We start from the raw sequence: 14,341 nt of genomic DNA on the forward strand, positions 1-14,341 counted from the left end.
TTCTTTCTTTTGTTGTACGGACTAGGTTTTGTGGGGATTTTTTTTGTCCTTTTTGGAATTTATTATTTACATTTGCTGTACCGAAAAGAGCAGCTTTGTCTTATATAATGTTTTGTCTTTCATTGAAGAAGGAAAATTATATATGGTTAAGGGCTTTTTACACTGAGAGCGATTAAGCGATGAGAAAGTACGACGCGATGATGCTGTTGAATCGAAACAGTAGATCCCTATGGAGCCATTCACACCGGGTGCGATCATTCGTGGCACTACAAAATGAGATTTGTGTGGATTATTTTCCCCATCACCCCACGATAAAACGGGCCACCAAAGCTTTAGATCATGTCCCCGAAGGCGCTGCTATTGCATAAAAGGGCGAGATTGGTGATTGGAGATTGGATTGGAGATTGGTGCTACAGTACAGAAAGCTGCTTTGGAAACCAGTGTAAACACCAAAGAAAAGTATTCTGGAAGAGAGAAGTGAACGGATGTTGAGTTCTTGTTACCATTGGTGTCTGGGAACGGAGAGCTTTTTGATAAAAGTTTGACAAAAAAGAAGTTCTGTGGCAAGGAATTGCCAAGAAAATGGGAATCGATGGTGAGTTTAATATCTTATTAAAGTCATAAGTGTTTACCGGTGTAGTACCAAACTTTATATATCTTAATTTACTGTTGCATGTTGTGCAGCAGACCAAGTTAAAGCCAAATGGAAATAACCTACGAGATATATACACTGAAAAAAAAGAAAAGAGAAGATCAGGATGAGTGTGGGCAGTTACAGGCATAAAATGCCTTCTCGGTCAATGCATTCTTTATCTTGCAGGCGTGAGTTACCTGAAGGCGATCAATCGTTTCGGTTTCGGTGTGAAAGCACAGTTGGTCTGTGATTCACTTCGCTTTATTGCTCAGTGTGAAACAACAGCCTTAAGAATGACATGAAGGTGTCAAAATGTTTGTTTTTGGATGAACTATTCCATTAAATGACATAAGTTTGACATAAGTTATGTCTCAGACAGTCCTGGCTCCCTATCTGCATACTTTTAGTAATTTCACACTAACAAGTATATGTACAAGTACACTATTTCTTGTACTTCCTTCGAAGTTGGACTTACCTTCCAAGACGACCTGAACTAAATCTTGGGTGGACATCTTGCCATTTCGAGCAAAGCACTGATACGCTCCTCCATCACTCTTGGCCATTCCCTCCATCACCAGGTTCTCGTTGTTGATGCCCGTGATACGTACGTTTATACCCTGATAGATCTTCTCACCGTTCCTGTACCAGCTGATGTCATACTCGTCAGAGCCAGTCACACTGCAGAACAGAGACACTTGGCTACCCACGCTGCCTCTCACCTTCCGTGGGCTCACCACTGCTTTCAGAGGCTCTGGGGTGGATGGAAACACACATACTCGCACATTAATACACTATTGAATAAAATAATTGTGTCTAAATTCAAAGAAATTGTTTTGTCTTTATACAGACCACGTTTTTCAGAGGATTTGGACTGAAACTTTGTTTGTCATCTTTTAAATGCTTCATACTGCAGTCAATTCAACTCAGTAAGTCATCATATCCAACTTGGAAAAGTACAACAGAATGCTACATGATGTCATGTGAACATAGCGTCACCCAAAAAGTAAATATTCACTTTTAAGCAAATAAAAAAGTCAGTTCTGAGATTACATGAATATACATCCTGTTAAGCAATCGTTTGCAGAGATGAAGTGAGTAAAACCAAAGTCCCTTTAAGACAAGTCATTTCACTCGGCGGCCATCTTTGAAACGCCTCTCGGGCGTGCAAGTGCAGCTTCTGTCTCTCTTTAAATGGTGAAACATCAAATTCTCCAAAACTGTTCGCCAAGCTTACAATTAAATTTCATATTTGAAATCGACCAATGAAATCTGACAACAACTGTCTCATAAATTTTTTTTCCAAACGCTCAGAAAACAAAATCTTTCAGGCTGGATCAAGCTAATGTGCAGTGGAAGCGTGTCTGACTGTTTCTATGGTAACCAGAGCTTCTAACGGCTGCAGTGACGCGATGATTTTACCATTCGGAGATTGGCTCTTATTTAGAAGGCGGGACTTATTTCGCCATATTGAGCGTTGCACTTTTCCCCATTCAAAACAATACGAGAGAAGCGTCTTGTGTTATTCTATAGTCTTTGGTAAAACATGGTTACGGATATTTTCTGTTGATATTCTACACCTTCAAAAAGTATAGCATCATTTATCATCCACAATGTGTTGCTTTGTTGACAAACAAACACCAAGACACCTAACGGTAGCCATTTTGTTTTGAGATTTGGAATCCCTTTATAGTTGGAAGTCTGAGATATTGATATACAACTTTGATTGGAACACAGCATATGTAAAGACTTGTTAACTAATAACAGCTCATCCAACCAATCATGTTGTTAGCTAAATTTTATTTACATCCAATACATTTCAAAACCAAGCTGTCAAAGGGCACATATCATAAAAATGTGAATGCTATAAATGTTGAATAATGTCACATTAATGTCACTTTAAAACAGGGGTTTTCATCTCTGGTCATCGAGATCCATATTCCTGCAGAGTTTCATTCAGCCCCTTTCACACATACAGTCTTTACTGGTAAATTACCGGTATATTACCGGTAACAGATCATATGTGAACAGGACCTTTTCATATATACCAGTAAATCGGTTCTGGCAATTAACCAGTAAGCGAAGTTGTAACATTACCAGTAAATTACCGGTATATGCGCTATGTGAACACAGTATGAAGATTACCCGTATTTTGTACGTCAGAATGCACTGACGTAAGAAGTGATTTGGGCCAATCAGAAGCCGTTGAAAGAGCAACAGCTCTGGGCCATTCATATGACGCAGATGACGTCTTTACTCAGCACTGTATACAAATGTCTTCAAAATGGAGTGACACCGAAACTAAAGCGCATCTCCACGTCTGGGTGGATGAAGAGATTTGTCAACAACAGTCAGCGATACTGTCACGTATGATAAAATAACTAGCCTTCTTCAGAAACAAGGCAAAACCTTTGGATAATTAAGTCATTACAGAGTTTACAGGTATTTTGTAACTGATGTGTGAATGGTCTGTTACCGGTAAAAAGCCAGAACGGCTTTTTGTGTGGTTGTGTGAACAGAACATTTTTGAATTTACCGGTAAAGTGGTTCTGGCAATTTTACGGTAATTTACTGGGATTGCTGTGTGAAAGGGGCTATTAGCACCAATCCAAATCTAAAACACCAGAATTAGCCAATCAAGCTCTTCAGGATCACTATAAAGCAACAGGAAGTTTTTTGATCAGGGTTGGAGCTAAACTCTGGAGGAAAGTGGATCTCAAGGGCAAGAGTTGAGAACCCCTGCTTTAAAAGGTAACTTACGTTTGACCACCAGCCGTCCGACCACTTTGGCGTTTCCGAAGCTGTTCCACACCTCACACACATAACTGCCAGCGTCACTGGGTCGCGTGGCCTCGATGAGAAGGCCCGATACACTCTGGTGGTAGCGGCTGTCTGATTCTAAGGGGCTGTTGTCCCTCAGCCAGCGATACCTGGGCGGGGGGTGACCGGACGCTTTACACGGGAGCTCCACCCGGTGTCCCACCATAACCTCCCTCCGTTCAAACCCATCCAGAATCACCGGAGCGGAGTCCACAGGATCTAAAAGAGAGTGAGAGAAAATCAATTTAATTTAAAACAGGAGACGTTTTAGCAGTGTTCTTTTCTTTTCAGAAGGTCTTAAAAGGACATAGTAACAGCCTTCCCATGACATAATTTGCCTGCGGTTCCAGAGTAATTCGTCCCGTCATTTATGGCTCAGGTTATACAAAACAACCTGGCTGCAGATCTGAGTGGCCATGAGCTGTCTGTTTCAGGGTAGCAGTTATAGCATAAGTTATGCTGCCATATTACTATATATATATATATAAATAAATATATTCCCAGGCTTGTGAAATCCATAAGCGCTGCTGCAATGTTTTCTCTTTCTGCTTGATTTCTAACAGTCTCTTAGTAACAGTAGCAAATGATAAAGATAGTTGATAGAGAGAGAGAGAGAGAGAGAGAGAGAGAGAGAGAGAGAGAGAGAGAGAGAGAGAGTTTCATCAATCTAAAAGGAAATGGAATATTAACATTGTTGCTGTTTAATTGCAATGGCGAATCCATCGTGGTGGACAAAATAAACAGAGGATGAAACTTTTAATCACAGGTTAGATTTCTAATGCATGTTTTGTTAATCTTTGTTTAAAATTAAGTGGTGCATCACACCTAGATCAACAAATACTTGATTAGCTCTAAATGTTGCTTAATTTAATCCTTATTGGTGCAACCAACCCATTAAGACTTGTTTTTGAAAAAAAAAAGAAAAAAAAAAGAGTTTATTGTATGTTTAAAACAAAAACAAAATATCTTCAAGTGGGATAAGAAAAAAAAAAAATTCCATGACATATTTTTTCTTGTTTTAAGCATAAACTCACTTAATTTTGATAGATTTTTCACAAAACAAGACTTAATATCAAAAGTCATTCCTCTTTATTTAAGATTTTATATATTTGTAATGGAAAACAAGACAAAAATATCAAGAAAATAATTTTTGCTGTTTAAGTATAATATGAATCTGTGATTTGGTATAAAATCATACAATCTGACTGTGCAAAAACAAATCATTTGTAGGTAAAGTGTCACCATAACATGCCAACATATGAATTTTATGAAACATTTTCTAAGACCATGTCATGTGTGTTTTTAGAGTAGACTAAAAAAAGGCTAGTAAAAAATATATTGCTCCCTTGTAGTCTATTGTCTATGTGGGGCGAACTGCCCCATTCATGTTTCTATTGTTCTCACTCGACAAACCGTTCACAGCTCTGTCGGGTATGAAACCTAATCTTCATTATTATTTTATCATTATTATTTTATTTGTTTTCAGCCACTATTAGCCTTTATTCTGGCATTCCCATTCATATCGCTTTGATACATTTGATACAATCAAAACATTTCAGTGAATTTTTGACAAAAAACATAATGAAATATAACTGAAGCTGTGCAGCATATGTACAGCGAATGATCTTCCTCTGAGTCATAACGGCGATCTCAGAAGTGAAAACACAGGCTCATCAGATCGCGGAAAATCAGTGGAAAATTAATAGAAAAGATTATTCTGTCTAAAAAAATGAAGTAAATATAACAATATTTCCAGATATGAGCACTTTTGGACTATAGTCAAATCATAATGTAGAACAGTCTCTCATGCCTTGCTTCTTACACGTATTGCCGTTTCAATTTTACACCCAAAATGTGTAAATAATTGGCATGTGATTTTTTTGACTAGATCATGAAGCCCTGGCGTACATCTACTGATTTATGAGAAGTCGTGTCAGCAACACAAAGGCCCCTCACCTGATAAAAGCAGTCGGGCACTGTTGCTCTGTCTGGTCTCCCCTGTGTATCGGTGCCGCGTGGTACAGCGATAAATATTCACCGCGTCCTCTGACTGCACATCCAGAATATACAAGGCCCCCGTGGATGTAATAAGATATCTTGATCCTGGAAGAAAAAAAAAAAAAAAGAGCAAAATATTGTGGTTAGACTTGCTATAACCCCAATTAAAGTCATATCTGTAATTTGACCCTATATATTCCATCAAAAACAAACGCATGTAAAACATTCACGGCTTTTATAAGATAAGAGAATCCGCACATGATGTCTCTTTGAAGCCAGCGCTGGCAGACCTGAGGGAGCGCAGTATTGAACTATCGGACGTGACTGTTTTGCAACCGAGCTGATCGCTCAGTCAGTCGCCCAGAGCTCGAAACAGAAAAGCTTTCAACAACTGCAGCCATTCTTACAGTTCACGCAGACGCGGCCAGAGAAACGGTGCAATTATGACGGTTAGTTCTAGAAATCTCATTCATTTATTTTCAGGATTATATTGCTTACAGTCAAATGACTGTGTAAATGGACACAAATTACTGTGATGTTGATGCATACGAGATGAGAAATGGATCTTGTGGTGCACCGGGGTTGAAAAGAGAGCGAGTGAGCGAGAGAGAGAGAGACAGACAGAAAAGGAGAAATAGAGAGTCTGCAGCTATAGCAAGCATTGACCTAGTTAGAAATGAGAGTCCAGGATTTGATACCCTAGAGGGGGTTATAGCTCCTAGTTTACATGCAGTTGTCTGAGACCTGCTACCAGCAGTGCGAATGGAAAAACTGGGGAAAATGCATCTGTGCGCTGTTGTTTTGAAAAGGTTAAAATTAGAAAGGAAATTCAAGCATGATTCTTAGATTAGCTGAGCTGTGTTGTGGGACTGAGGATCATACAATTTCACAGCTATTTCATGGTGTGTTTTGTAAGTGGGCCCTGTTTCAGTAACATGTATGAGAGCTTGCACACTTTCAAATTCAAGAAAGACATTTTGATCTGACATATGGAATGGAATGGAATGGAATAGAATAGAATAGAATAGAATAGAATAGAATAGAATAGAATAGAATAGAATAGAATAGAATAGAATAGAATAGAATAGAATAGAATAGACAGTATTGCTACACGACCGGTTGAATTTCCATGATAACACATTTACATGACCACACATATTTTGACACCACACACACTGTTTGGATGTATTAAATAACAAGCCGCGTGCACGAGTACACACAGTGTCTTTGAAAACCTTCTCTGGAGTGAAAAGACACCAAAACTGTAAAAATAAATAAAAATTCACTGATAATCATATGGTATTACCATATTTTTATAGAAAATAAGCCGGGTCACAATTGTATTGTCAAGAAAAAAATAAAATACATTTTTTTTTTTTTAAATAATCAATTATAAATAATAATTTACAATGGCAGTAAATACAACAAATTGTTTAGAAACATAATATAAGCCATTAAACATTAGGGATGGATCGGACGGTTAGGCATGCATATATGATTCGCGGATTAATTGCACAGTCTAACCATCATAGAGTGAAAGTTTATCATTTGCACATGTTTTTTTTTTCTTGGCAATTTATTCAAGCGATTTTTTGCAACTGAATTTGGTAATCACAAGCTGTTATCCGTGCGCACAGCGTTTCAGACTGCGCGCAAACACCGAATTGATTCCTCTTTCGCGTCTCCCTGCGCTTGAACGGACACAAACGCACATAATTATGTCAAAATACCCAAGTATGCTTGTAAATACAGTCAGTTTATGTCTGAAGGTAAACAGTTGAGAAATCAGATGTGTATCAGTATATTGGATCCATGCATTCCCTCTTAAAGTGACAGCAGCCTATACATCCCTGCTGCTGCTGTTGTGTCATTGATGTAGCCTATATCATACAGCAAAACATTTACATTTAATATTACATTTCTGTACCTGAAAATCACTGTTAGACCTTATTTGAATTGTTTTTACTTTGTTATATTGTATTTATCTATGCTTGTAATTAGAGTTTTTGAACTTTATTAGCTAGGCTAGTAGTTTCTACTGTGGTATCGAAGTACTTCAAACTTCGCTTTAAGTAATATATGGAAAGCAATGTTACAACCGAAAGGAATTTATTTAAAGTGAAATTGAATCTACCGGTGTGTGGGAAATGCGCTTTACAAATGAACTTGCTCGCATACTGTACCTCACCATGCATCGAAAAGTATTTACATTACAAGTATTATGCATTTACATTATTACACAATAATGAAATCATATTTTTTTTTCCTATTTATGACTCATGTCATGACTATTGAATTTGCTTCCATAAAATTCAATATGAATTACCACAGATATCCTTCACTGTTAAAAAAAGATTTGTTGGTTTAACTTAAAACCTATAACCTTGTTGCCTTAATATTTTTAATTAATTGAAACAAAAACAAAAAAGTTAATACAAAGAGAGAACAACATCTCTTTTTGGGTTTCAATGTACTTTTTAATCATGTTTTATTATGTGTGTTGTAAAAAATATTTTTGCTTTCATAGAGTACCAATTACAGTACATTCAGCCAGTGTTTTACTGATACCAAAACAAAGAAATAGAAAGGCCATTAAAATACATACATTTACAAGACGCACACAGTTTGAAAAACAAACAAACAAAAAAAAGAAAGAAAAAAAAGATCTAAATATCAACTCATAACTGACCAAATAACGCCATATTTAAGTTTAATGTCGTCTGCCGACGCTCCACGTGGGTGACAGAAGGCTGGACAACATGTTCCCAGCTAATCAATGTTAAATCCAGGATCCAGACTGCCTGTTCCTGAGGGGATGAGAGCACTAATCAGGGATGATTAAGGTCAGAGTTCCTGGTTAACCCTGGACTTGGATTTCTCAACCCGCTCACCACACACTCCTGCCATCCTGGGATCGTGGAGGTTCAATCCAAGTGCCAGGAGGACATTTCAGGACTAAATGGGTAAATCTCACAAAACCCATAAAGAACATGTCAATCTTTTAAAGCAAAATCAACAGCAAGGTATTTTGCATGAAGAAAAGCAAAATCAACAGCAAGGTATTTTGCATGAAGAAAAGGTTTAAACAAATACTGTTTTAAGCAATGAAGTGGTTGCATTCACACATTTATTTGTCTCACCAATCCTTTGTCTTTCATTGTCTTTGCTCTTTGCTCTTTTTCCAGCGCTCCTCTCCAGTTCTTAGCATGAATAATTCATTTGCAGCGAAGCCCCAGTAGTGCACCAAGACACAACACAATAACCTTTTCCACTTCACAACCATCTCCAAAATTTGTCGAAACCGACACTGAAAAATGTTCAGGGTGCATAAATGAACTAAAAGCTCATGAAGTTGGAAAGACTGAAACTTGGACCCTCGCATCTGTTCCACGACTCTTCTGTTTGGGCTGCATTTACTCTCTTGTGTCATTCAAGCAAACAGACAGACGGCCTCTCATATTTCCTCCATAAATTATTTAATTTTGTTGCAAACCATGCAAAAAAATGACCGGCAGCCACAGAAATGATTGATCTATATTTCAAAAGGATAAATACATTGTGCATGATGTGCCGTATGAAATAATCATGCATCTGGAGTGAGGCTGATACTGCATTCTCTCTGCATGATTTACTTTGGATTCTAGGTTGGTCAACACGAAAATAAATGTGCTTTTTTAATTCAGCTTGAATTGAATTTATTCCAAAAATGACCTCTTGATGCTTCTGCTGCAATATATCAGAATAATCAAAATATACGACTAGTAATTGAATACTGGCATCATAGCTAGTGCTTCTGGACCTGTGCAAGACATCGCCAGAAGAACTTGTGCTCCCACAATGCCTCAGCAGGGTGCCTGAGTTTAGAAAGCAGTGTATGTCTCCTTCAAAGACTGAAAATATGAATTCAGAGGCCCGTCGCCTCTGGACTGACAACAGGAGATTTCTGCTGCATGCTGGGAAAGTGGGAAGAAAGCGGGAGCGCTGAAATTAATTTCAAATCCAGTGGATTACAACACACTTCTATGGGCTAGTACTTCAAAACAGGATGAATTTCAGACAAATCAAAATGCCTAATGAGCCACTAGGTTTAAACGCACAAGCAATAATCAATTGTAATTTATTCTAAAGTACTCAGATATCCCAGAATCCTGTTCACAGAAGAGACAAAGGCAGGTACACTACCTTATTTATAGCGATTCGATAAAAAAGCCGTGTTCAGTAGAACAGCTCTCATGATAGTTTCATTGATATTATTAGCGGAAGTGTGCACACTGAAGAGGAGAGCAAGAGCAATCATGACCCAATTACAGCGCTTGCTCAACGAGAGCAATTAACACATTTATATCAAATGAGTTCAATTAGTGAACCGGGTCCTCTCGAATGCGTTAAGAGACAAGAGGATATTCTGCTGCGCTAAGCATTGGCATTTAGCGCAACATAGCATACGCTAAAAGAAAACGTATCTGCTATACACCACAAATAACCGGCGCTGACTCAAGATTTTTGCATTCATGCATGATTCATACATTTTTTGAGACAATATCAGATATGTTTTTATTTTTTATTTTATTAAATCAACTGAGGCCAACACTGAATTCTTTTAAATGAGTATCACAGGGTGATTTTCATATTTGTCATTGTTCTGACATAAAAAAGACAGCATGTAGGATAACATAACTATGGAAGCTTTCGCTACAGAAAAAAACATTTTAAAAGATAATTGCACATTTTACATCTCGCAATTTTGACTTTATTTCTCAGAATTGCGAGCTATAAAGTCGCAATTGCGAGATAAAACTCAATTGCACGAAATAAACTCGCAATTCTGACTTTATAACACGCAATTGTGAGTTATAAAGTCCAATTCTAAGGGAATGTAATAAAGTCAGAATCGAGTGAAATAAAGTCGCAATTGCGTGTAATAAAGTCAGAATTGCGAGATATAAACTCACAATTGCATGAAATAAACTCGCAATTCTGACTTTATAACACGCAATTGTGAGTTACAAAGTCCAATTCTAAGGGAATGTAATAAAGTCAGAATTGAGTGAAATAAAGTCGCAATTGCGTGTAATAAAGTCGCAATTGCGAGATATAAACTCAATTGCACAAAATAAACTCGCAATTCTGACTTTATAACATGCAATTGTGAGTTATAAAGTCCAATTCTTAGGGAATGTAATAAAGTCAGAATCGAGTGAAATAAAGTCGCAATTGCATGAAATAAACTCACAATTCTGACTTTATCATGCAATTGTGCGTTATAAAGTCCAATTCTATGGGAAAAAAAGACTGACTTTTTTCCTCAGAATTGCGAGTTTATATCTGACGATTCTGACTTTTTAACTCGCAATTGCGACTTTATATCACGCAATTCTGACTTTATAACTTGCAATTGCGAGACGTAAAAAGTTGCAGTTACCTAACGGAAACAAGCTTCCACACATAACTCATTTGTACTGTGGTGTTTTTTAATGTTGCCTTAAAATTTTAATTAATGTTGTAATAATCGCATTTGTGACATGAGCAAATATGAACAAAAGAAATACGCTCACTTTAATAACTGTACTGTGAATGCTTTTCTTTTGTAGAACAAAATTATGTCACCGGCATAAATTTATGTTACAGGGATAAAACATTAAAATTCTGTCATCAGTCACTCACTCATGTTGTTGCAAACCCATAAGTCTTTTTATGCTCATTTTTTAAACACAAATTAAGATATTTCTAATGCAACCTGAGAGATTTCGGTCCCGCCATTGAAAGTTCATTCCAACAAAACTTTCAAGCTTCAAAAAGTTTATGATGACAATGACATACATAAATCAAAATTAATCAGTCGGATTAATTTGAGTCTTCTGAAGAGACATTGCTTTACATGATTTGAACAGATTTAATTTAGTTTTGAGTTCTATCAAGGTCAAGAGATCAATATCTTTTACAGCACTAATTATTAATTGGATTGGCTATTTGTGAGTTTGTGAAGATGTGGGTCATAGAGAAATAATATGAATTAACTGAAGAAATTATAAAAACTGGTATGATATGGTGACATTAATGTGTGGTTGCATTGGGTAAAATAGTAGAGCAGGTATTAATGTATAATTTATTTGTTGTCTAGAAAATGATCAGTCTAGATGCTTGTGTTTTCAGCTGGCACATTTGAGGGCAGCAAAAAACATTTTTGAAGAATAGTGGCATGTCAGCAGGTAGAGTGCATGATGACTAATCAGACCTCCAATAGGAGCTGATATCAGATGCACAGGCCCCGGATTTTAATAGGGTCTGTTCTCAGCGATTACACTCGTACAATTCGATCAGTGCCAGATAAGTATCAGCATCTGAGACCAATCTGTGGAGGGGAAATTAACACTGATGTAATAAGTTCCATTTATCATTATTAGAGAGACACAGTGACAGCTAACGTCATTGTAACCCCCATAATGCTCACATGCACACATCAAAACGAGCTGCTATAAGAAGACGTGTGGCTCTTTGTCGTATGCAGGAACAACTAAGTGTAAACACTGTGGCGCCGCAGCACCAGTTACAGGCCTCCCAACCAGGGCTGCGTTTCCCAAAAGCGAAAATTATATTTCTCTTGCAAAACTTTATCGTTCCCCAAGAAACGTTGCAAAACTTTTGGAATAGAAATAATGGGAGATGGGAGAAAAACTTTATTTCTGTGCTTTTCTCACAAGGTTTCTTGGGGGAACGCAATAGTTTTACAAGATAAGGTTTTGTGAGTGAACGCAAAGTTTCTCTGGGAACACAATAGCAGGGTTTTTCCTGGGTCAAAATTGGTCTTCGGTGGTGGCTGACCGACATGGTCATCCACACACAGCAAAGAGTACCCTAGTACCCACATGATCCGCAAGCCCAATATTGACAATACATGTTAAATTTAAAATAAATACAAAGAAACAGTTTGTGATTTTTTTCTTAACCTATTTATTCAGGAAAAAACGATCACTGTCAGGCTAGATAGTAAAAGAAAGCGATTACAACTTATTTTATATCTATACCTTGACGTTTGTTTCTTTTGTTCCTCGTTGTTAATATTTGGTTGTTCATTCTTTTATTTTATTTATTTTGGGGGCCATTTTCTTCCAGACTGTGGCTGATAATTCAATTTTAAACCTCTTCCAAATTATATATAGACTGCAATTATCAGACACAGATATTACCTGTCACTCTCACTGTCATCCTTTCTTGCCCTCTTTGCAAAAAAAGCTGTGATTTTTTCCACGACTGGCTTTCATTGTTTTGAAAGATGGTGGGCGATATGGCAAAAATATCATATCACGATTTTTTTCAGGGAAATCACGATTCACAATTTTATCACGATTCTTTTTATGTTGGTTTTACTATTTTGTGACTTAGCATTACAGCCAAACTAATGTCCATATTTTAAAAACAAAGCCTTAGGTAACAAAATAAAAAAAAATAAAAAAAGGCAGACAGGGGCGAAGATAAAAATATTTGTCATTATTTTCTTTGTTATTAAAAATTAAGATCAAAGATACACATTACACATACACAACTTAATATACAAATTAAAAAAAGGGTAGTATATTTAGTATAGTATAGTATAGTATATTTTTCTCCTATGGAAGTCAATGGGGACCAGCTACTGTTTGGATAGCCACATTTTTCAAAATATTAATATTAGAAAAATATTAGAAGGAAATTAATAGAGGATTGGAATAACATTAGAGTGCGTAAACTATGAGATAATTTTTATTTTTGGGTGAACTATCCCTTTAAGGACAAGCGGCAGCGTGTTTACTATAACTACTGTCTCTTTAAGAGTTGTGCGCGACGCGTCTACTATACACGCATTTGACAAGCAGATTTTCTCTCAATTTTCTCAAGTTTGCTTTCACTTTAGACATAACCGACTTTGTTTATGTAAACCTTGTGTGTATTTAACAGTATAAGCACAATAAGACTCGAAAGATAACTTAGTCAAGTATCCAGGCGCTGGTAGACAGGCTTTTAGTGCATGTGAGCTTCACATGTACGCGCTGAGGAACTCACACGTAACAGTGCATCAGCACGCGAATTAGCCTAAATATTTAACCGACAAGGCATTAAAGCACATGCAAATTATGAACTGCAGTGTCCCGTTCCGTTCCGCTGCGTTAACATTTTATGTGAATATACGTCGCGTTGTTCAGTATGTTGGGACCATAGACTGTAAAAAAAAATACAGGGACAGAGGCGCCAGAACAGATATAATGCACGATTCTACGATATTTCTTTAAAAGCAGATCGTGGAGACATTATAATCATCCACGATCAAAAACCCTAAACCACTTCAAACTGGATAGATTTTTTGCGTTTATTTAAAGTTATGTCAGCTGCATGTGCAGAATGCTTGTCACAAGTTGTAAGAGAAGATAAGGCAACTTTTTTTTGACTGCAATTCACACCCAGTGCTAATTCAGCAAAAATATTCTCCGAATACACCACGTGAAACATGGATTCGGTCTTCCGACCTTTAGGATCAGTTGATTTTGATGCGAGGGAGAGAGCAAAGATGACGGAGAGTGCGCGCGCGGGGGTGGGGCGCTGTGATCGTTCTCTCCGTCACTCCGTCAGTAGCCTGCTTCACTCACAAAACCCAATTACAGATCAAATAAGGCTTTGGCGGGACAAAAAATCGTTTTGGCGGCCGCCAAAAAATTTTCAATGTAGGAAAAACCCTGCAATAGTTTTACAACAATTAATCGTGATTAATCGCATCCAAAATAAAAGTTTGTGTTCACATAATATATGTGTGTGTGTAGTCTGTGTACTGTGCATTTTTTTATTTTGGATGCGATTAATCTCGATTAATCGTTTCACAGCCCTATTTGTGAGTGAACGCAAAGTTTCTCGGGTAACACA

General features: G+C 37.2%; 1 protein-coding gene across 1 annotated transcript in view; it reads right to left on the reverse strand.

Moving 5' to 3' along the window:
* Nucleotides 1-14,341, reverse strand: part of dscamb (Down syndrome cell adhesion molecule b) — a gene marked incomplete at both ends in the record, with an annotated part of 158,559 nt that overhangs the window by 49,407 nt on the left and 94,811 nt on the right. The window contains 3 exons of the mRNA XM_081369741.1: nucleotides 1,110-1,385; nucleotides 3,392-3,670; nucleotides 5,408-5,554. Of these exons, the coding sequence (XP_081225867.1) occupies nucleotides 1,110-1,385; nucleotides 3,392-3,670; nucleotides 5,408-5,554 (702 nt within the window). The remainder of the gene's footprint in view (nucleotides 1-1,109; nucleotides 1,386-3,391; nucleotides 3,671-5,407; nucleotides 5,555-14,341) is intronic.

This window comes from Scardinius erythrophthalmus (assembly GCF_964197995.2).
Source record: "Scardinius erythrophthalmus genome assembly, chromosome: 7".
Classification (NCBI taxonomy): domain Eukaryota; kingdom Metazoa; phylum Chordata; class Actinopteri; order Cypriniformes; family Leuciscidae; genus Scardinius; species Scardinius erythrophthalmus.